The 21851-nt window shown below is 52.6% G+C and overlaps 11 protein-coding genes across 11 annotated transcripts; 6 read left to right on the forward strand and 5 right to left on the reverse strand.

The window, feature by feature from the left end:
* Nucleotides 1–33: 33 nt before the first annotated feature.
* UMAG_05621 (uncharacterized protein) lies at nucleotides 34–2578 on the forward strand (the record flags this gene model as incomplete). Its single annotated transcript, XM_011393099.1, has 2 exons — nucleotides 34–1596; nucleotides 1664–2578. The coding sequence occupies 2 exons, from the start codon at nucleotides 34–36 to the stop codon at nucleotides 2576–2578; spliced, it is 2478 nt and encodes an 825-aa protein (XP_011391401.1).
* A 1792-nt stretch (nucleotides 2579–4370) lies between these two features.
* Nucleotides 4371–5366, forward strand: UMAG_12015 (uncharacterized protein; the record flags this gene model as incomplete). The annotated part of the gene is made up of 1 exon (XM_011393266.1): nucleotides 4371–5366. One exon carries the CDS (start codon nucleotides 4371–4373, stop codon nucleotides 5364–5366), a length of 996 nt encoding a protein of 331 aa, XP_011391568.1.
* A 273-nt stretch (nucleotides 5367–5639) lies between these two features.
* On the reverse strand, nucleotides 5640–6050 carry UMAG_12016 (uncharacterized protein; the record flags this gene model as incomplete). The annotated part of the gene is made up of 1 exon (XM_011393267.1): nucleotides 5640–6050. The coding sequence occupies one exon, from the start codon at nucleotides 6048–6050 to the stop codon at nucleotides 5640–5642; it is 411 nt and encodes a 136-aa protein (XP_011391569.1).
* Nucleotides 6051–7628: 1578 nt separating this feature from the next.
* On the forward strand, nucleotides 7629–9082 carry UMAG_12017 (uncharacterized protein; the record flags this gene model as incomplete). Its single annotated transcript, XM_011393268.1, has 4 exons — nucleotides 7629–7679; nucleotides 7766–8239; nucleotides 8344–8531; nucleotides 8863–9082. 4 exons carry the CDS (start codon nucleotides 7629–7631, stop codon nucleotides 9080–9082), a joined length of 933 nt encoding a protein of 310 aa, XP_011391570.1.
* A 607-nt stretch (nucleotides 9083–9689) lies between these two features.
* On the forward strand, nucleotides 9690–12623 carry UMAG_05624 (uncharacterized protein; the record flags this gene model as incomplete). Its single annotated transcript, XM_011393100.1, has 1 exon — nucleotides 9690–12623. One exon carries the CDS (start codon nucleotides 9690–9692, stop codon nucleotides 12621–12623), a length of 2934 nt encoding a protein of 977 aa, XP_011391402.1.
* A 154-nt stretch (nucleotides 12624–12777) lies between these two features.
* UMAG_05625 (uncharacterized protein) lies at nucleotides 12778–13454 on the reverse strand (the record flags this gene model as incomplete). Its single annotated transcript, XM_011393101.1, has 2 exons — nucleotides 12778–12878; nucleotides 13166–13454. The coding sequence occupies 2 exons, from the start codon at nucleotides 13452–13454 to the stop codon at nucleotides 12778–12780; spliced, it is 390 nt and encodes a 129-aa protein (XP_011391403.1).
* A 463-nt stretch (nucleotides 13455–13917) lies between these two features.
* Nucleotides 13918–14796, reverse strand: UMAG_05626 (uncharacterized protein; the record flags this gene model as incomplete). The annotated part of the gene is made up of 1 exon (XM_011393102.1): nucleotides 13918–14796. One exon carries the CDS (start codon nucleotides 14794–14796, stop codon nucleotides 13918–13920), a length of 879 nt encoding a protein of 292 aa, XP_011391404.1.
* Nucleotides 14797–15413: 617 nt separating this feature from the next.
* UMAG_05627 (uncharacterized protein) lies at nucleotides 15414–16178 on the forward strand (the record flags this gene model as incomplete). The annotated part of the gene is made up of 1 exon (XM_011393103.1): nucleotides 15414–16178. One exon carries the CDS (start codon nucleotides 15414–15416, stop codon nucleotides 16176–16178), a length of 765 nt encoding a protein of 254 aa, XP_011391405.1.
* A 374-nt stretch (nucleotides 16179–16552) lies between these two features.
* Nucleotides 16553–17338, reverse strand: UMAG_05628 (uncharacterized protein; the record flags this gene model as incomplete). The annotated part of the gene is made up of 1 exon (XM_011393104.1): nucleotides 16553–17338. The coding sequence occupies one exon, from the start codon at nucleotides 17336–17338 to the stop codon at nucleotides 16553–16555; it is 786 nt and encodes a 261-aa protein (XP_011391406.1).
* A 670-nt stretch (nucleotides 17339–18008) lies between these two features.
* Nucleotides 18009–20078, forward strand: UMAG_05629 (uncharacterized protein; the record flags this gene model as incomplete). Its single annotated transcript, XM_011393105.1, has 1 exon — nucleotides 18009–20078. One exon carries the CDS (start codon nucleotides 18009–18011, stop codon nucleotides 20076–20078), a length of 2070 nt encoding a protein of 689 aa, XP_011391407.1.
* Nucleotides 20079–20432: 354 nt separating this feature from the next.
* UMAG_12018 (uncharacterized protein) lies at nucleotides 20433–21851 on the reverse strand (the record flags this gene model as incomplete). Its single annotated transcript, XM_011393269.1, has 1 exon — nucleotides 20433–21851. A coding segment is annotated over one exon (1419 nt), but the record flags the coding sequence as incomplete, so codon positions are not given.

The raw sequence follows: 21851 nt of genomic DNA on the forward strand, positions 1-21851 counted from the left end.
TTCAAGAGTATGACAGACAAATTGTGCGTAGAAATGGAGGTCAGCAACGTTTACTGGGATCTCGCCGCCAAAATCGCCTCCTACAGTGATGTAGACGAGGCACTGTCGCTCGTGCTTGTTCACGTTGCACATTCCTTGCCTATACCTACGCTAGGCCCACAAGGTTCTGGTGCCAACGCTCGTTTATCAGCCGAATTTGGCCGTACCTATCACGGTACTGCGCCAGACCGCTTCCTCCAGTTAATCACTGAAGAGGATCAGAAGTACAGCAAGGGTTATCAATATAGCTGCAATCTCCCTTACCACCGAGTGCACTTACCATCTTCTCAGTCAAGCGGCACCGGCAAGTCGCGCATGGTATACGAATGTAGGCATCGAACTCCTCTTCTCTATGTCTGCATTGGACCAACTAGCGCCGAAGGACCGGCCAAGAAAGCTTATCCCCTTCCTGACCGTGGTGTACGTTCCTTTTTCGAAGAGGCTCAGAAGACCCACAAGGATAAGTGTAACCTTCAGATTGCCTGTTTCCTTGGCGCTTGGTTCTCGGAGCTTGCTCAACGCCTCGCCAACTTGCCCACTCAGCAGCAAAAACACGACTATCTGATGCAGCTCAACCATCTCCATCTAAAGGATGGTATCAATGCTGAACGCACCGACTTCTTCCAAACCGTTTCCGAGCGCGCTTCTGACACCCTCAAGCGTGCCGACAGCAGCTTTGACGAAAAGTCGAAACATAATGAACTCTTCACCGCTCACCTCAAATCGCCGCTTGCCGCCCTCGAACGAGAGATGAAGTGTATCATAGCTCACATGCACCCGCCCCACGACCACGGCGAATCATCACCCAGACCTCCTGTCATTGTGGCCTTCGACGGGTGTGTCGAACTCAACGTCGGATACGACCCAAACATAAATCAGCTCAACAGCCTTCACCGCGCATGGAATTGGATCAGCATCGAGCAAGCCAGAACCAGGACCACGACGTTCTGGCTTGTGTTGATAAGTACCAGCATCAGCGCGGCCATTCTTGTCACGCGCTCTGCTCCGAGTGGGTCCTCCCGTGGCATAGACCGAGTGCCACAGCCCATTTTCATCGACTTTGGTTTTGACATGCTGCTTTCAGAGCAACCCAGCCTTTCTTGCGCCTCGCAAGCTTCTGCAGATTCTCACATCATTTACTACGGACGAGCGCTGTGGAAGGCATGCAGTCCTGATGATCTCTGGCTGATGGCCAAATTCAAGTTGACAGGTGGTGAAAACTTTCGAATCTACGAAACCGCCCACTGCTACAGTGTCTTGGCGTCTCGTCTCGGGCTAACCCTTTCGCCGACTGAATCGCCAGGATCGGCACTCTTCGAATGGCAGAAGCAATTCGCGGGCAGTGCAGTAAATCGCCACATGCGCATTGTCACACATGTTACCAGCGAGGGTGTCATGCACGTTGAATCTCCATCAGAGCCTGTGCTAGCCATCGCTGCCTCCAATATCATGCTGGCTCCCTACCTCCAGACACGTCAGAAAGCGAGAGGCTACAAGTATGCAGACATTCTCAAGAGATTTCAGCAACGTTGCTTGCTCAACCCCGGGGTTCCCTTGGTGATGAGCAGTTTCGGAGAAACTTGCCTCGCGGATCATCTTGATGGCTGCTTGCGACGCCGTGCAGCGCAAAAGAATCGAACAACCCAACCCAAAGGAATCGTCGGACACCCAACACGTGGGCGCCAGCATCTACGCCAAGCCCGTGCCTCTCGAAAGCGTTCTTGAGAACCTTGCCGAGCTCGACGATGCCAATCTCGGTGCGCTGCGCCAACGCCTGGAAGACGTCTACGATGCCGGCTCGCGCACCGAACGGCATGCAATTCCGTTCAGAGATCAGTTGCAGTCGGCTTCCGCTACGCTGCCGATATGGATCAACTTTACGCATTTCGACGTGCTGCCCAAAGCGATCAACGAGATAACACCCGAATTTCTGTGGTACTGTTGGAAACGTGGAGTAGCCGTGCAAATGGTGCACGCGCAGTATGGTATCGATGGCATCATCCCGGTTTTCGTAGGTCATCTCGACCGGCTCTTCGTTGATGGTTCATCCACTGATGCCTCTAACATCACCCATGAGCCCAGAGAGGCCGAAATGCACGCTGCGCGCTACATGACCTATGTTGTCTGGGAGGCAAGAAGCCGAAAGGATACACAGAGCACCACGGTCCCTGCTAGTTCAGCGCCTGTCGTTGCTGGACCGGTGATCAAGAGCGCCTCGATGGCACCGCCAAACGAGAAGCCACTGACCGAACAGGCTCTGCTGAGCGTGCTTCTCGACCTTGGCACAAGCACCGGATTCAAACGTGCGCCAGACGGCTTACAACCGCAAGTGAAGCATATTACCGGTCAACAGTGTCCTCGGCTGTGTATTCAGGGTGTGCTCGATCCGCACACTTACCCCTGTCTGGACCTTTTCGAGCTCCGCCCAACCTTGGTCGAGATTCTGTCGTCTAGCTCTGATCCCGCACCGAACCCTCTCAACAGCATCGAAAAGACTCTGTGGAATGAGCACAACCAGCCCGTTTCTGATTCCATCTAGGGCGAGCTCGATCCTCACTTGCTCTGGAGTGATCGACATAGACAACGTTCAACATCGTTCTTCAGGTGCAAGGCGTCACCAGCACACTCGATTCCGTCTCTCTCCTGATCCTTTCCGAAGCTCTCTCCTGTCTCGGTTTTCGTACGCAATTACAATTGTGAATGAATACGTTTTCCTTTGCTACGTTTCGTTTTGTTCGAACCTTGCCCACTACAAACACACAACAGAGACTTGCAGCGCGCGACACTGACTGGATAAAAATTACCACCCGCGTTACCGGACTGGGATGCCTCGTCTTACTAAAGTATTTTCTTCTCTCCTTGCCGCCGTGCACGCTATACATCCATGTGAATACTGTCACCATGCTTGAGCATGCTTTTCGCAAGTGTCGGCTTAAGAACAATAGGTGAGCTACATTTGGACTCACACGAAGTGTAAGTTTCTACTCGAATGGATGATGGTTCACTGTGCGCCTGAAAGGGGAGACAATCAATCACCAGCCGAGCGCCGGCGTGGTCAGAATGGACCCTGTCTGTTGCGTGTTCGCTTGACTAACGTGTATGGCTCACTGATTTGAAGGGACAAAATCGGAGAAAATAGCCTCGCGCTTTCCGCGGAAAGCAAGAAAAAGCGAGCACATCACGCATTGAGCTGCTGCACAAACCCCTTGCCTCGCTACAACAGCTCGCGGCGCATAGCTCATACAGCCTTGCAAGCCACACACAGACGGCCATAGCACTGCTCTTACACCCTTCGTAGTTCGCCAGCCCCTTGCCTGGAGTCACCATTGCTAATACGCAAGCTAATCAGTACCATGGTGTTGTTCATCCAATGGTCCGCTGCTTCTCATCCAATAGCATGCTGCTTCTCGTACAATAGCATGCCGCTTCTGAATGAGATTGATCACCATTGAACATGTAGCACGGATCATGCAAAGCAATGGAACAGACACGCCTTGATGCTACGCGCTTGCACAAGACTCTCTTCACAGAATGATCCCGCATGGTCAAAGCGACTGCCTGGCTTGCAAAACCGGAGCTGCAGCCCGTTGACAGAAGACAATCACGAATGGCGCTTGGCCAGTGTCGAGCCAGTGCAGCTTCTATCGGTTCTGTATAGCTCAAGTCGGCTTTTTCGGCGTGGTGTTCAAACAGAGTAAAGCATCAGAAGCACACTTGAATGCGCCCATACACATTGCAGGTGTACCTTGTGAACGGTTGAGATCTCCCTTGCAGGATTTGCTTCCCATTCAATGTCGATCCTGATTTGTATGCCGACCTTAGGTCCGATTCCAAACGTTTGGCTTCCTTAAACACAGGCGAGCTTATCATACTAATTCCCTCCTCCTGAGCTAGTAAACGTAGACCTCTTCCGACCAGGCTCTACGTGATCTTTGTCTAGCTCTCGCCTGTTCCTGAAAGAGGTACTAGCAGCAGAGAACAATGCACCGCACACATGCTTGCCAGTCTGTAAAGCCGAGTGACTCGACTTTGACCTCGTGTCGCGTCAAGACTTTGTTCTGTTGCAGCTTTCTCCTTGCGCCCTTGCAGGTACCTTCTTCCCATTTCAGCAGGAGGTGCGTTACTTTGCTACTGTACGTCTTCTCAGTCTACACGAAAGCCCTTCACATTGCCGTTGCTTCCGCCGCCGTGACAGAGTGCTGTAAAGATTGCCGGCGCTCGTAGAGCCATAGTGTTTCCTACAACCAAAAGCATATAAGAAGGCTCTTATTGCTCAGTTTTTTGTCGCTGTTGACGTTCGGTATCCTCCACTGCCCCGACCTCTCACCAAGATGACCGCTTCCGTCCGAGGCTTTATCACCCTCCTTCCATTCCTGTTGCTTCTTCTTGCTGCCTCGCAGGCTGTAGTCGCGACTCCCTCTGCACATGATCACTACACCAGTACAGCCTTCTCGCAGGCGAAGCGTCGTCGACGTACTCTTGCTGCTCGACAGGATCTAACTCCTCGTGCGACTGCTGCCGAGATCGAGCAGGCCTTTGAGATTCTGCGACGCTCCAATTACTGGAACTCTGACCTTGCCAAACGAGCCGCCTCGACCAAAGGCGAATCCGGAAGCAATCAGTGGGCCGTCAACGATGACGACAAGTCCATCTGCTTCTGCGTCAATCGCGAAGCTGTTGAGACAGCCAGCACCTCTGGGGCCAGCTCACCCTCATACTCTTCCGCCGGCTCAAGTGCCGGCTCTCATGTCACCTCTGGAGCTAGCTCATCTGCTTCATCGTCGTCAGGCTCAGTATCTGGGGCTACCTCGAGCTCCTCATCTGGATCAACCGATAGCTCCAGGTCCGGAGGCGGATCGTACAGGCCCACCTACGTCTACAACAATTCGTATGATAGCTCGCGAACCTCGTCTGTAACCAACAACAACAGCAACACCACCAACATTAACGCGTCTACGCACGATTCGCATGACACTTTCAACACCAACAAGACCTCTACCACCAACAATGTGCACAAGACGAACAACAATGACAACTCCTCCCACTCTTATACCGACAACAGCTCCACCTACCAGGACAACAGCCACAACTACCAGGACAATTCGCAGACTACGACGGACAGCAACAATACCGACAACTCGTCGCACTCGAGCTCTTCATCTACCACCAACAACACCCAGAACAACATTGACAAGTCTCAGACGACCACCACAAACACCACCAATAATTATGAAGGTGGCGCTGGAGGTGTTGGTGGAAATAAGAACACAGGCATCGATGCCAGTGGATCCAAGGCAAATGTCTGCATTCTCGCTTCGTGCAAGTGAGTGGTTTTACCGAGCGCGATACGACCACAGCACCAGCCGAGAAGACAGCAGGAAGCCGTCGGGACTTCTTGGGCGCGAGCCACGCATGACTCTTTGATTGCCTTTGCAAAGCTTTGAACTGTCCCAAGTACAGTAGTCCCCCTTCCTTAAAGATGTCTTCGCCTTTGTCCTTCTGAAAACGTTTATTCGTCTCCAACCTTGTTGAACTCTGTAGCCTGTATCTTCTAAAAACATGACCTTTCTTCGCATGTACCTACCGCCTAGCAAACGCTTTTACCTGTCGCTGTGTCTTGAGGCACCGTCAGCGGTCTTGTATGAAAAGTCAACGTGACAGCCCATGATATGCGAGATACAGCTGGCTCGGCGGGAGATGGCGCCATGCCTAACACGTCCAGGCTGCATCGGTATGTCACTGTGACAGCCCTTTCCACCTCCTCCCCTGATTTGCGACCCTTTCGAAAGAGTGTTGTTGATGAGCAGGCCAACATCGGATCGTTGAATGGTATAGCCGTGCAAGAGCATCTCCTCTGCGTAGACGCTGCCGATCTCAATTCCGCTGACGAGCAGTATGGGACGCACGATGGCGAGACGCTTGATCGTGGACGGCGCAACAAGTTGCTCGTCGAGAAGGAGATGGAAGTTGTCGCTTGACCAGCCAGTCAGGGTATGCATATGTAGCTCCATGCGCTCACTGTCAGCATACGGAGCATGGTGTAAAAAAGCGTAGAGTGGTCGCAAGAGGGTATTGGAGCCAAAAAAATAGGTTTGCTTTGCGAGCCCATTGAAAGAAATGACGACCAGTCCGAGCCGCTCAGATTGCTTACAGCAATGAAAGCATCTGTCAACCTTCGTATAGATGGTCGCAGACCGAATTAGGCGATAGGTATTCTGTGATTCGTGATTGGTTGCCAGAAGGATTGCTAGAGAAACTCAATCGTCCGCCCGCCTTGCTTAAAAACAGCGCTGATGTAACGGCGCACGAAACGTCGTCGAGGCTGAACACATCGCCATGAAGCACGTTCAGAAACATGCACCATGGAAGAAGTTGCTAAACCATAATTACGCTCCTGAGTGTCTTGTGAAACGCATTTGGGCTGTGTGGGATCACGGTGGCAATCACGAGTTTATGACTCGTTCGACTTGAGCAAGTCACGAGTGCAGCAGTGTCTCAAGGCTGCAGCGCTGTATAGGACCAAGAGCAATACATTGGTGATGGACAACTCTACAACTCAGTGACGCCTCTTTGAGGCTATCGTTCTGCGATTTGGAGCGTTTGTCTCTTTCGTGACGAGGAGCCGTGTCGAGGGTGAGACTGCAACTATGATCGCACAAGTTGATTTCTCGCGATTCGCCATCACTTTGACAATCACGAATGATAGAGGTGAATTGTGGAAAGTGCGTAACAGGAAGAATCGTGAATTCGTGATTCATTCGTGATTGGAAAGTATGGCGTAGAAAAGTGCTGAAAATAGAGGGTTGACACATAACACGGTTTGACACTCGTGACTCACGACTGACTTCTGACTTGCACTTTGGATATGTACGTTACAGGATTCGGATTCGTTATCATCTCTCGCTTCTTAAGCTCATGCTTGGGGGGGATATCTGCAACCTGGTAGGCGTCACTCAAGGTATATAACGTTACTGCACTATGTTACGTCTACACGCTGCATGCTGTCGCAACGAGCCTGTGAGTTGTGGTAATGTCGCAGCGAAAAATCACATTAACGATTGCACGCTGCACGATGCACGCTGCATGCTGGAATGGTCCGTGTGTTGGTTTTGCGCAAGTTGTCGTCGCGTTTGAGCTGCGATTGCAACTACCGAGACAAGAAGCAGGCTATGGGCGTGTATGCGTTCAGTTTATATGATTTTCCAAGAAATCCTGAATTTGCTGGTTGACGCATGGCATGTCAGCGTGACCTTCTCCATACAGTAGTTACTGTAAGTGAATCGTGAATGAATCACTCGTACCGCTTCACTGCCTTTTGCTGCGCACGTTTCTAGGACCAGCGAGTCGTGAAGCAAGGTCGCCGCAAGAGAGCCGCGAGTCGTGGGTGTTGTTGGTTGCTCAACATCTCAAATGAATTTGGTATTTGCCCTTACACCTGCGCCTTGACACCCAACCCTAAGTGTGAAAGCACCAAGTTACTGCAAACTACTTCGATAGAGGATAGACGATACTATTCTTCCAACACTCGCCTAGACTCAAGTCTTCGATCTGCTACGCCGTAAACTACATTTCATTCTTTGATCACCAAGATGGCTCCTCAGTCACGCATCTACTTGACACGACACTCGCAGGCCGAGCATGTAGGTTGAGAAAAGGAGGATCCCATCAGCCTTTATGAGCTGCTTACTGACTTGGCTATTCCCCCTCCCTTTCTCGCCGTCCGCAGAATGTCGCCGATGACTATTCTATCGCAGATGCGCCTCTGACGCCGCTCGGTAAACAACAGTCTGCGCGTTTGCCATCGCTTACCCCGGACTTGCAATCGCGTGCGCAAGTCATACTTTCGTCTGCGCTCAAGCGCACGCTGCAGAGCACCAAGATCGGATACGCTCCCGCCATTGAGCGGCTTGGCGGCTTGGGCAAGGTCGTCTTGCTGCCTCAGCTTCAGGAATGCAATGCTTTCCCTTGCGACACTGGGTCCGCAAAGGAGGTCCTCGAGCGCGATCCCGAACTGCAGGGCTTTGACTTTTCGCCGCTCACGCCGGACTGGACTAGCAAGCAGGGCTTCTATGCTGCCGACAACGTTTCGCTCAACAAGCGCGCTCAATGGATTCGACAGTACCTTCGTAGCCGCCCAGAGCAGGATATCGTTGTCATGGCCCATGGCGACATTCTTCGCAGGATCACCGGAGAGCAATACGTATGTACCTTGAAAGCTGTACGAATCGAATTGCAATAGGCGCGATGACTAACAGATGTCTCCATCCTTGATTTGGCTCTGATCTCTCTTCAACTCTCCAATAGCCTTGGAAGAACGCCGAGGTGCGACTCTTCCAGTTCAACCCGGCCTCGGTCGACACAGACGCTTGTCCGTTGGTCCATATCCAGGATGTGGCTACTGGCGGTGCGGTAGCCGAGCCCACCTCTGGTGACATTGCTGCACAACAAGGTGTTCCTGCACCTGGTGCTGGCCGGAATGCCAACTCTGCACTGTGAGGATCGTCTGTTTCCTTCCCAGCCCTTCCCCGATCTCGCCATTGGAGAACGATATCGGGACTTGCACTTCCACAACGAGCGGATTCACTCGTTGTTCTGTCTCCAATCTAGACGCTCACCGAGTCATGCTCTGGCGCCTCATGAGCAAATATCATACACGATTATCTCTCTACACCTAGCGCGAGCTCCTGCCGTTGCCATCACCCGTCCCTTGAAAGCCAAACGAGACTTGTAGAACGCTGACGATTTTTTCTCCCTGTGTCTGAACATCGTCTATTTGCGCTTGTCCCTCTTTCTGCACATGCTCCAACACCGACAATTTCGCAGGCCAAACATCCCAGTCTCTGACTCAGGCTCGTTGCGGAATTGGGCAGCGTCAACCGACACAAGTTTGACAACCTCCGACTTGAAAAAGATTGAAGACCGCGTTCGTCACCGCCAGTCAGTTCTTCTAGAGCAGACAAACGAGCTGCAAGAGCTCGAGAAGCGGTTGCAAGCCGCAGAAGCACGCAAGAAGGAGCTAGAGTCGCGCGGCGGCTTTATCTAGAAAAGCGCATACGGACACTCCTGGTGACTCTACTCGGCCTTCCGATTCAGTGTGAACAGTTCACTGCTCGAACTTGCAAGTCGACATCCAAAAGTCAAGCTCGCGGCTCTTGTTGTGGCTTCTGCCTTTGTGCTAGTCTGTGGATCAAATCGTGAATAAGAGTTCGGGATTCGGAACCAAATTCACGATCTGGTGAGAGCAACGAATCGCGAATCACGAATCACGAATCAGACAAATGATTTTGAGCCTTTTGGGTTGACTTTGAGTTCTCCACTCTCTCGACTCACGACTCATGACTTTCACAAACCGTGAATCAGGAGGGTTCGTGAATATGAATCATGAATGAGGACCCTGAGCTGACCTTAACGGCTTGAAGCTGGCGTACTTCCTTTGCTCTGATCCAGCATCATCGGCTCAATCACCGCAAGACTTCAATTCGACCATACAAGTGCTTTACCGAAAGGCAAGTCCAAGTTTGGCCACAGAACGATTCACACCAACGACGGCCAGGATAGCATGGGTGAGTAGTAGGAGGGTGTCTTGATCCTTTTGCCCTGCATTCCGCCCAAAGCAACAAGGAGGTTACGTGCCCCCAGCAGCAATCAAGATGAGCTGGCTCAACTCATTTGACCCAGCAGCTCCCACACGTTCGTTAGGTGAGCCAGACAGCCTTTCTCAGAGCCGTCAAGAGCCACGTTCGAACGCTAGATGGCCGGCACGTACCCAGGGCACATTTCAGAACTCAACCGCAGGGCCTTCAACTGCTCGCACCAGGAACGAAGCACCCTCACAAGTTTCAGCGTGCCCTCCTCCGACAGCTGGAAACGCTCATATCTTCCGACCACCTTCATCGGCGGCATTTAAAAGCTCTATCTACGCTCACCGTCCGCCTCGATTGCCGAACAGTATCAAAGCCGCTCCACCCTCAGCAGCATTGAGGCCAGAGGATGCACAACCGAATGAGCACCAGATTAGGACAAAACCGTGGGAAATCGATGCACCTCCATCGATAGGCAAGTCCAAGTCGAGCCATCATGCGCTTCCTTTGAGGGTAACGACTCCATTGCAGGCTTCTCAGCCAACATCTGAATTCGCTGCGAGATCTTCTTTACCTCTCTCAACCCAGGCTCAGCGCTCGTTACCTCGGCATTTACCGTCTCGACCGTCGGACAAGCAGACTCAAGGTATGCCTCGGTCGCAACTACAGGACCGGCGACCATCACAGAAACGACGTTGGTCCCTTCAACAAACACAAACAAAGCCGCAGCCAGAACTTGAACTACAGTCACAGGTACAACCTGGAAATCAGTCACAACCATCGTTTGCACCATATACCCGGGCACCCCCCAGGACTGCGAATGCGAAGAAGAGAAAGTTCAAGAAACCGCCGAACAAAGAGACGGCACGACAAAAGCAGCATCGCAGAGGGATCAGGGAGCAAGAAAATAAGCAGAATGACCGTGAACCTAACCAGGACGCGCGCCACGCTAGACAGCCACCGACTGGAGATCGAAAGGTTGACCGAGCTGAATCATCCTCATACAAAGTGGCGCGAATTGGGCCTCTAATAGAGGCATCATTGTCGGTAGAGGCAACATTATCGGACGATACAACTTGTTTGCCTCAGTCCTCATTGAGCACACGCACTTCTTCGCCACCGCCATCGCCACCGCACGGGGACACACTACAGCTGAACAGACATGCTCCAGAGTCTTTGTGCAATGACGTTAAAGGTCAAGGTCTCGGAGCACAAAATTCTGGTTCGGCGCTCCATCTAGCCACTTCGTCTCAACTCCGCAGCACCCTTTCCACGTCCAACAAATGGGGGGAAGCAGCAGAGATCTCTGAGAAGCATGCAAAGCTCAGAGACGGGGCGGGAGCCTCTCTACTCGCTGAAGTGGTGGCTAAATCTGCGAAGTGGCCTACGGATAACTGTTCCGTGACTGCGGCGAACTCAAGCGAGCTTGAGGAAGCCCTTGAGCCAGTATCTGATACGTCTGCAAGGGCCACAGAGGCATTGGCAGACGCCGCGACGGCGGAAGGTGACAAAAAAGACAAACTTCTTGACGGGACTTTGCTCAGCTCGGAGAAGCGGCTCGAGGGCAGCACACCTATCGAGATCAGTGATGGTGTCGAAGATGAAGATGACCGTCCTTTGGTTGACAGCCTTCAAGTGACGCGACGCAGTGGACAAGCCAATCTTGCGAACGAAACTCAGTTTGCAGACAGCGCTAATTCCGATCCAGACGAAGATGTTCCTTTGCAAGAACTCATGCAACGCCGCTCTTCCGAAGAACCTTCCACGGCAAGCGCCATCGACAAAAGTTTGAAATGGCGTTCGGCCCCCTTGACACAGACAGTCGCCCGAGCCTTTGATGGCGCTCGCACTTTATCGATCAAATTTTTTGTACCTCTGGCTAGTTCGGCTATGCAAGATCGAGCCTGCACCGCTTTGCGCAATAGAGGAGCAGTATTCGACGCAGCTATTGGTGTCAGCGAACACGGCCGAGTTGCGACGTTCTCGGAGGAGCTCATCAGTCGATCTTGCCGAGGCAAGCATGAGCAGCCAAGCAAGATGTTGCGCTTCCAAGCACGAGATCTGGACAAGAAAGTCAAGGGAGAGAAATCTTCTATCGACAAAGTAGAAGACGTTTCGCGTCTCACCTCCAAGGTATGTGGTATTGCCTCGTCGACGAAAAAGCCGCTCGGGTTAGGAAACCACCAAGACTACCCATGCCAGGTGAGCCTAGTCACCGTCAATGATCGGGAACGGGCCAATCGTACATATTATCTGGACGAGCGTCCGCATGCGTGGGGCGTCGCCAGCATCTGTCATTTTCCGCGTACCGATCCGAAAGATGCTTCCTCGATCGACTTTGCGACGGGTGGAATTGATGGCATTGTCAATCACTGGCATTGGAAAGCGCGTTCCACCAGCGCAGAAACTTTCCGCTTACATACTCTGCACGATGCTAAACCGATTGTTGCGCTTGAGCATCTCCCGTCAAGCTCAAGCGTCCTCGCCTCCGCTTCAATCGGAACTGTGATTGGGTTCGACCTGACAGCGCTCACGCTAGGTTTCTGCTGGAACACTAGTGATCATATCGTCCACCTAAAACGGACTCCGGATCCGCGTCTCATGCTCGGCGTACTAGCGCGACGAGACTACGACCAGTTTCGCCTGTTTGACATCACGGGTCGCAACGGGCCTATTTCGAGACCGGTGATCTCCTTTGGTTGGCTCAACGATTCTCTTGGTAAGGTGCGGTTGGGAAAGGGCAGTTTCCATCCAACCAGACGCGCGCTTTTTGCGCACGGAGGAGAGGATGGAAGGGTGAGAGTGTGGGATATGCGGAATGCAAGAGATCCGCTGATCGATGAAAGGCTCATAGATGGTCCAATTGTTGAAACGATATGGGGGAGTGAGGTGAAGGGCGAAGAGGACGAAGAAGGCCTGTTGTATGTGGCGACAAGCAAAGGCGTTGCTAGTCTTTCATTACTCGCTCCCCGATCTCCTCAGATCTCCGAGCATTTGGATTGAAGAGCACGGCCGTTTCCTCTCTACGAAATTGGTCTGCGAAATTGGTGTGAATCGCAGTAGAAATAATTAGCTTCACTTGCGATGAGCATGAACAGACAGCCAACGGTATGCACATCGTGTGAAGGTAGTGCGGATGAATGACTTGTTTCTTCGTTTAGTGGTGTTGAGCCTCAAGAGCAGCCTTCTTCTCAGCTTCGGAGAACATGGGGGGTGGAAGGTTGCGCTCCCACTTGGTGCCATCTTCAAACATGGCGGCTGTCAGAACAGGAACAGAATGGTCAAAGAAGTCTTGGTTAGTAAATGGACAGCGGTTACGTGTATGGCGTTGCTCGGATCTAGTGTCCGTATGCCGACGGAGACTTGGACAAACAGGTGAAAGTTGACAGATTGCGTTCGGTCAAGCGGCATCTCGAGGCTCGTGAGTAGCAGCCGGATGGATTCATGCGTGCTATATATCTCGCGCTTTCCAGAGCATCGGCCGCCACTGCAGCAAGAACAACTGTTCCACTCGCCACTTTGAAGGCAATGAAAAAAGTACTCACGTCGATGTGGATCAGGGTGCTGAATCCTCTTCAACTCGTTCTCAGCCCTCTCAAAGAGAATGGCAAGCTCTCTTGGGTTGCGAACATTACGGTGACGTTCGAATTCAACGCGGATCTCGATGGCACGGTCTCTCCAGACATCCCGGCGAATGCACCAGTCGAGCGAATTCTTGAGGGAGCGCCGGTAGAGCGATTTGACGTACGATTTGTGCGCCTGTGAGAACGTCGATGCCGTGGCCGTCTTTAGGTTTGAAGCGCCTGCATTGCGCAGAAGCGGTGTGATCAACATTGTTCGTTGGTGTGTTTGCAGTGGAGAGGGATGGAAACGCCAATGGTGATCAACGCGAAAGATAGATGACTGCGATGAGCAAGCCGAAACTCTCGCGCTTTCATCCGCACGCCCCACCAATTGGAGATTCGAAGATGGTCATCACGTGCATCGAATCGACAAGTTTTCTTAGAATTTTCCCGATCAGATTCGAATCACGAAATCGTGTATACTGTCTCGAGATCGCTTCTTTCAGGGTCGTGCTCCAAAATCGTGAATCGAGAATCGTGAATCGTGAATGGGATCGGATGGCACAAAATGAGAATCACGAATCCGTGCATCAAAGACAGTCTGAGAGTCACACTCACGACTCACGACTCGAGTTTGGTGCAGTCCGTGAGTGACGAGCAAGCTACAGACATAGTCACGAGTAAAAGCACAACAAGCAAGCTTGCAGGCAAATTGATTGACTGCTTGACACGCTTTACTCGCCGACGACGTCGGCACCTGGCAGCATGGACCGGATGGTAATGCTAAGCCGAATTGACCGCTTCAACTTGTCAATCCGATGGGGACCATCCGCTGAATACACAAAGTCGCAGTCGCGCGCGGAGATGCCATGCTTCCAGTCGTATCGTGCTTCGCCGGACAAGACCAGGACCGACCCTGAAGGCAGAAACAGATGCTCTGCAGGGTGTGATTTGTGCGTAAAGTCCATCACTGTACCAGTGCCGTGCGGTCCAAAGGAACACAGCAGGATACCGTCGGCAAATCGATGGACGAGGTCAACATGTGGCGCAAGTCCCTCTGCACCATTGTAGAGATTGAGGATCAGCTGCCGTGATAGTAGCTTGTCGCCGGGGAAGAGCATCTCCTTGACGCTAAGAGGGAGGCGCGTCTCAGACTCGGCCATGATTAGCTGTCTTAGCTGCTGGATGAACTCGATGGTCCAACCAGGAAGTCCTGCGCAATCAGAGGGTTCAGTATCTTCTGGAAGAGCTTGATATCGCTCTCGCGAGTTCCCATGAGACTTAGCAGACCATGGCGAAGCGAGAGAGCGTGAAAACAGCATGACTTGATTCCTATGTGATCTCTGACTCTCTGGAATCTCCAAGGAATGACTGTCCCTTTCAGTGCCAAGATCGAAATACTCGCACTCTGACACTTGATGCAGCACTCGGTCATGCAGCTCGTGAGGAAGCAGGTTGGGCATGAAGAACATGCCAGGTATCGGGGGTACAGAGCGTGATGCAATTACTGCATTGTTGTTAGGCGTCAAAAAAGCATCTTCAAGCTCCTTGTGACCAGTATCGGAGCCGAAGAGAGAATCAGCGTCGATAGTCGAATCGTCGCTGTGATCCATGGTCTAAGCAACGCGTGATAGCAAACTGACGAAGCGTCGCCTCGGATGGGATGGTCAGGCTTCAGCAAGTTCGAAATGAGGAACGTGGCTCATGAGCGTCCCGCGCTCAAGGTATTGACAGCATTGCGAGCGGCGAGGTGGTAAAAGAGAGTCTCGTATTTGAGGATGCAAATTCGCTGGCGAGAAGGAAGCGTCATTGAGAACGTCTGTGCGGGTGCTTAAGAACGGTGACTTGAAATCTTTGCTTGACTCTCACCCAAACAAAGTTTCTGAACAAGAAGCCGAGAGTGCCCATCGGCTGTGTGCTTGTTCACGATTGTACTGTAGCTGCACGGCTTTCAAAAACAAAACCAGAAAAAAAATTCACGATTATTGGCCATCATCAAGGCTTGGATTTGGACAGCTGCTCGCACAAGACCGAGAAGAGACACAAACACGAGAGAATCACGAATACTTGGTTAGAAAGAAAAAAAAAAAGTTGTGCAACTTCACATCGACTTCAACCTCGTCTTGCGACCCTTACACCCGGCCATATCACCATCCTACCCACCGACACTATCATCTGTCAAACTCTTTTTCACACGTAAACGCCTATCCTTGTGTAAATCCGATCCAAAATGTCTCAAGAACAACTTCCAGACGACCACTTCCGCCCCACTTACGAGGATATCCATGTCCAGATCGGCGAAGCGGCGCGCAGGATCAAGGCCGAGTTTGATCCGGATCTCATGGTTGCCATCGGCGGTGGTGGATTCTATCCGGCTCGTGTGCTGCGAACTTTCCTCAAGAAGCCTTCTGCGCTCGACCCCACGAAGCTCCGCAACATTCCCATCCAAGCTATTGGCTTGAGTCTGTACGAAGAAGTCTCAGGAACTTCGGAAGGTCAGATTGGCAACGAGGTAGTGCGCACCCAGTGGCTTGATGCCAAGACGGTCAGCGGCCGTAAAGGTCCAGGCAAGATTGAGGAGGGCAAGGATGCCGGAGGACTGCTCGGAAAGAATGTGCTTATTGTCGATGAGGTGGATGATTCGCGAACCACTCTTCAATATGCCTATTCGGAACTCCTCAAGGATGTCAAAAACGCCATTGCCAATCTCTCGGCTGAGGAGCGTCAGAATCTCGCACCGACTCGATTTGCCATCTTTGTAGTGCACAACAAAGAAAAGGCCGGCGGCAAGCGTGGAACCCTGCCGATCTTGCCCAAACAGCTCTCCAAGAACCAAGATAAGATAATTGATGGCCTCAGTGAAGGCGTACGATACTATTCTACGCAGGATATTGGCGACGTTTGGATTTGCTACCCTTGGGAGGAAGAAGATATCATTGAGCACAATCGCCTGGCCGCTTTGGCCAAAAAGCTCGGCGTCAACCAGCCCAACTAACCTTTCAGCATACTTGGCTGCCTTTGTATGTATATCATCCAGACGTGTCATGGAAACTCTGTATAATCTAGTCTCTGAACGCCGTGGGTGTGCTTATTACATCCCTTGATGCAAGGTGCGGAGAAAGGATCCGTATATGGCGACATACGACCAGTCGTGAATGAATCGGAGAACAGAGCGAAAAGGTTGACAGTAGAACGGATACAAGGTGCAAGGCACCTGCTCTGCCTTGCTATACAGTAGTGACATACAGAATGCATTGTTAGAAAAGGTCAGGCCGGTGCAAAAGCGAGACTGGCCAGGGGTATCTTAAGGTCGAAAGGGGCTTTTGGTTTGGCATTTGCCAAGACAGAAAGCTGGGGCTGAATTGTTCGTCATGAGCCTGCTGTAGCCAAAAACGAGGATCCGGTCGCTTTTCGTCCATCTTTGAGCAATGTCCGACACTCTGCTGCAATCTCACGGATTCCAGTAACACCTGCTTCGGTCCAAGCAGCCAATACGGGCTCCATAGTGCCCCACAAGTGCTCGGCTCGGGCCAGGCCCTCCTTCTTGGCTCTTGCATCTTGATAGCCTTTTGCGCTGGTGGCATCAACACGTCCTTCGATCAAATCCGAAAGCATTGATGGCAGAGTGACGATGGGTTCCAGATCGTGTAGTGGATCGAGGTGGTTCGGGCCTGGAGTTTCCGCTGCCGGTGATTCCTTCGTGGCTGGGCGGCGTAACACATCGAGGTTGGAGGAGAGAGTCGATATGGACTCAAACGAGGTTTGAAGCGCTTCGAGTGAAGGATCAAGCGATTCTGACTTGACCTTCATATCACGAATGGTGTCGCTTGCTGCCACGAGCTCATGATGATGGTTGTAAACGAGGCTCTGGCGTTCTCCATCAAGTTCGCGGATTTGGACGATCAGTTCAGACTCTTTGCTAAGCAGAGCGCTGAGATTGTTGGAGCGAAGCAAGGAGGGTAGATCCACCTTTGGGAGTGTTGAATGATCAATCGCATCCTCGTTGCTGATCGCAGGTGATTGGGGTGTCTGCGCAGATTCCGACGAGAGTCCATAATAGTCGCGTAACAGGTTGGCAGCTCGTCTCTTATCCTGCTTTGGCCGCACAGTTGGAGTCGAGGGCATAGAAGAGGAGCTTGTGGAAGTCATTGCCATTTCCTGTGGTGCGTGCCAATGGCCAGTAGGTTGTGGACGGTGGGCAGGACGTGGAGCAGGAGACATTTCACGAATTCAGGGTCCGAGCAGGCAACATACACGATAGATTCGTTACTTACGACTCGTACGAGTCACGTGTGGCGATTAATTTCTAGTTGTTTAGATAGACTACGTAACAACTCTGTTTTATGATCGTGAAATTCGTGATTGGAATTGTGATTTCAAGTTCGTTGCTTGCGAGAACCCACATACAGTTGTGAGTCGTGAGTCGTGAGTTCTGTGATTTCCGTTGCTTCCGTCGCTGACCTTGTCCGAGTCGTCTGAGTCGTCAGTCACAGAGTGTGAGTCTGCGCTAACTTAAGTTAATCTACAGCAGTAGCACAAGCGTGGAGCGACGGCGGCGATTCACGTTTCAGGTGGAGTCAGAGTGCCAAGCAAACCAAAATCGTCTCATGTGTTCGCCGTCGTCTCAATCATCTGGTTCGTCTCTCCTCCTTCGTCCTCATCTTATCCATTTGCAAACTTCGAGCTTTGCACGCGACAGGATCCTCGACACACCTGAGCGCACGCACACCTTGGTTAATCCATCATATTGTCAGGCAACGAACAGCATCGGGCTTCATCATTTGTTGTTTCGGGTGGACGATATTGGCGTCTCTATCAGGGCAACATGGTTCGCACACCATCCATCTCAACGTCTTCGAGCGAGAGAGACAAGGAAAAGGCCACTCAAACGCTCTCGTCCGCCTTTGCAGCCATGATGGCAGTCGGTGCTCCACATCAAAGTCAGCTCAAGATCGACGACGGCGCCTCGGTCGATTCGGCCCCAAGTCGTTCCGCTGCTTCGTCGTCCTCTTCGTTGAAACAAGATGATGAGCGTTCAAAGCGAGGGCTCAGACGTCTTAGTGCATTTGGTCGCTCCGGCCGCAGCTTGTCTCCGTTTCGGTTTGGCTCCAGAAAACGCTCGTCCTCGGCAAATCGCCTCAAAATCAATGGCGAGGATGACACAGGTTCGGAGAGCGGCAACAGAAGTGAGCGCGACAAGGACAGCGATACCGAGTCTGTAATGAGTTCCGCCTCAGGCATCGTGCCACGTAACAGTGCTTTCTTCCCTGCAGACGACGACGACGATCTTGATGCTTCGATTCCTCACTCACATCGCCGCCAACAGCCATCCTTGCTCAATGCGCCGGAGACGCAACTCCCCAAGTCTGGCTCTTCAACTAGCATTGCATCATCCGCAAATCTTAACGACGATCCGCATGGAGTAGAGGCCGACGTAGAGTCGGACGATGGCTCGATCGGATCAGACAATGACGTCAAGCATCTGTCCTCCAACACAGCCGACCAAGATGAAGACGAAGACGAGGATCTCGACGACATGGATTCCGTCGTTCTTGACAACACGCTCTATAACGCCGAATGTCTCACTTCTCATGAACACTGGAACGGTCATAAATCTGAAGACGGCCATCACCACTTTGAGACGTATGAGGACGAAGACCTGGAGAGAGACGACGAACACATCACCGCACCAAACGTCGTACTGAGCGAGGACCAGGTCTCTACGTTTATTCAGCGTCGCGGCTCGAAAATGCTATCGCTCACTATCTCGAGGCCACGCTTTGAGCGCAACCGCTGCACGATCACGATCAATCATGGCGACGCTGAAAGTGCCGCAAAGAACAGCAAGCGTCCCAAGCGCTACGTCGTGGCGAGCGATGGATCCGAAGAATCTTCCTACGCTGCAGAGTGGACGATTGGCACCGTGTTGAGGGACGGCGATGAAATGCTCGTGGTCTCGGTCATGGAGACCGACACCAAGCTCGACGCTCTCGATCCCAAGCACGAGGAGGTCTCGGCTAGAATGGAACACCAACGCATCCGCCAAGCCATGGCCTCGGTGCTCGCCAAACAGGCCACACACCTGCTGGAGCGCACCAGGCTCGAGGTAAAGATCTCGTGTCAAGCGATTCATGCCAAGAATGCACGACACATGCTTCTTGATCTCATCGACTTTTACGAGCCTACGATGGTGGTCGTAGGCTCAAGAGGCCTTGGATCGTTGAGAGGCATCTTGCTCGGTTCAACGTCGCACTACCTTGTACAAAAATCGTCTGCTCCCGTCATGGTTGCGCGTAAGCGACTCAAGCTGCCAGCACTGCCGCGTGGCAAAGGCGATGTGGTCGAATCGGTGCGCGCTCGACACATGCGTCTGGACCAAGCTTCGATCGAAAAGGTGTCGAATGCCAGTGAAGATGCACTCTCTGGATCCATCGACGACAAAGACAAGGCTGTCAACGAGGAGGAAAGCACGCCCGAGAACGAAGCTGAGCGTGACGAAAATATGGACAAACCTGCGACGGATACCGCTGCTGCTGCGGTGGCAGCAGCAGCCAAAGACGCAGAACCAGCATCACCGCTTCGAAGCACACGAGCCGAAGAAACGAGTTCGGGCGGTTCGAAATCGCACGTCACTAGCGATGGCAGTCCCAAGTTGCAACGCAAAGCATCCAAGACGGGCGCCACCGTCATCCCGCACACCTCGCTGGAACGAGAAGCAGAGACGCGCAGCCAGATCCAGCAACGCAAAGAGGAAGCTGCCAAGCTGCACAAAGACGAAAAGAAGAGGCATCTATTCGGTCACCATTCCGACCATCTCAAGACGTCCAAGTCCGGGCACAGCGACGACGATACTGAACCTACCGATGACGATGCCCAGCCAAAGCCGCAGCCATAGCCAGTGAGGCAGAATTCAATCACCCTACTACCGCCATGAAACGCATAGCACACGCACAGCTTAGAGATGGTGCAATGTTAATCGTGATTTGATACCACATCCCAGCTCAGCTCTGCTCAGCTCTGCGTAGTCTTCACTGCCTGTTGCCTGTGCTTCACTTGACACTGGCTGGAAATTTGTCTCAGATGCAAGCACGATGATCTCGACCCAGCACGATTAGCTGAGAACTGCCAAGCGGAATAGCTATCTTACACGACGGAATGACGGAATACAAGTGTGGCCGACAGAAAACAAAACATGGGCGGAAGCGGATCGAATTTGAGTCCTTGGTTGCGATAGGGGAGCGGTACACAGTCAGACAGTTTGGTCTGCGTTGAGCAGATTCTGTTTGATCGACTTGAAAGTGGACATCATGAAGCCGACATAGTCGTCGACGTGCAGTGCCTCGAGGTTGACATACGTAGCCTCCTTGATCTGCTGCACTGTTGGGCTCGCCTCAGAAGCGAAGTGCTTTGCCGCCTTGTTGACGCCCTCCGAGGCGGTTTTGGCCGCCTCAACTGCTTGCAGCCGAAGTTGGGCGAGAGCGAGAACGACAGCCTGCTCGCGGTACTTGGCGGTGGACTGTGCCGACTCGGCTGCCTGCTGACAAAATGACACAAAACCGCGGCCAAGCTGCTGCTGTCTGTACTGCGAGGCCATCCGTGCTGTACGTTTGGCGGCTTTGTGCAGCTCCTCGCAAGTCGTCTTTGCCGCCTCGGCAGCCTGGCGACGGACTTGCACAAACGCAGGACTCAACACGGTCTGGTGGTACTTGGCGGTACGTTGCGCAGTTTGGGTAGCGTGCTCATGGACAAAGTCGAAAGCGGGACGCACCTGCTCTCGATTACATCGCGACGTGAATTCCGCGGTTTGGTGGGCAGCGTAAAATGCTTGTTGGCGCAAATCGGCAAAAGTGGGCAGGATCTGCTGCTCGTGATAACGTTGGACGAGACGCGCGGCGTGGTAGGCTTGCTCTTTGGCTGCCAATATGGCAGGCTGCAGAGAACGCTGGTAGACATGACTGAGTTCGGTCAACCAGAAAGCCCAGGTCGTGGTGGTGGCGTTTTCGAGATACGAAGATGCGGACAGAGATGGGAAGACGGGCAGATTGGGGTACGTATTGAATGCCATCTGTGCTGCGTGTGCAGCATATCGTTTTCCTCTGGGGTGTTTGGCGCCAAGACTCGAGGAGCGAGCTGCGTTTCGGAGCGTGCTGGACTGGACGGAAGACCAGCCAAGAATGCTAAGGCTCTTTGATGTCGCCGATGTCTTCTGAAGCGCTACTGAGCGGATACGTGAGGAGGAGCTGCACGAGCATTGAGCGTCCGGGCTTGGTTTTCTGGCTTTCCCAATGACAATACTGGAAGGAGATGGGTTGGCAGCGAGTGCCAGAGAAGGTGGGGTGCGGGCGGAGAGGATGGTGGAGCTGGTCGCTGGGATCTGAGAAGGCGAAGCGAATTTAGGGTGATGGACGATGGGCGCCAAGTTGGTGAGACCAAGAAGCGTGCTGGATCTGAAGCCTAGAAGCAGGGCGGCCAACAAAGCAACAAGCCAGACCGACTTGGAGCGACGCATGAAGGCGAAGCTGCGATAAGGGAGCGAAGGGCCGACTTGCTTTTGTTCAGGTTGAAACATGAAATCCATTTTCTCGATCATACCGAGGTCGGTTGCGGATGCAGCACTGAGCAGACATGATGTTGGTGCGACTGGGCTCAGAGGTCGGCAGCAGAATTC

This window comes from Mycosarcoma maydis, chromosome 16, assembly GCF_000328475.2.
Source record: "Mycosarcoma maydis chromosome 16, whole genome shotgun sequence".
Taxonomy (NCBI): Eukaryota; Fungi; Basidiomycota; class Ustilaginomycetes; order Ustilaginales; genus Mycosarcoma; species Mycosarcoma maydis.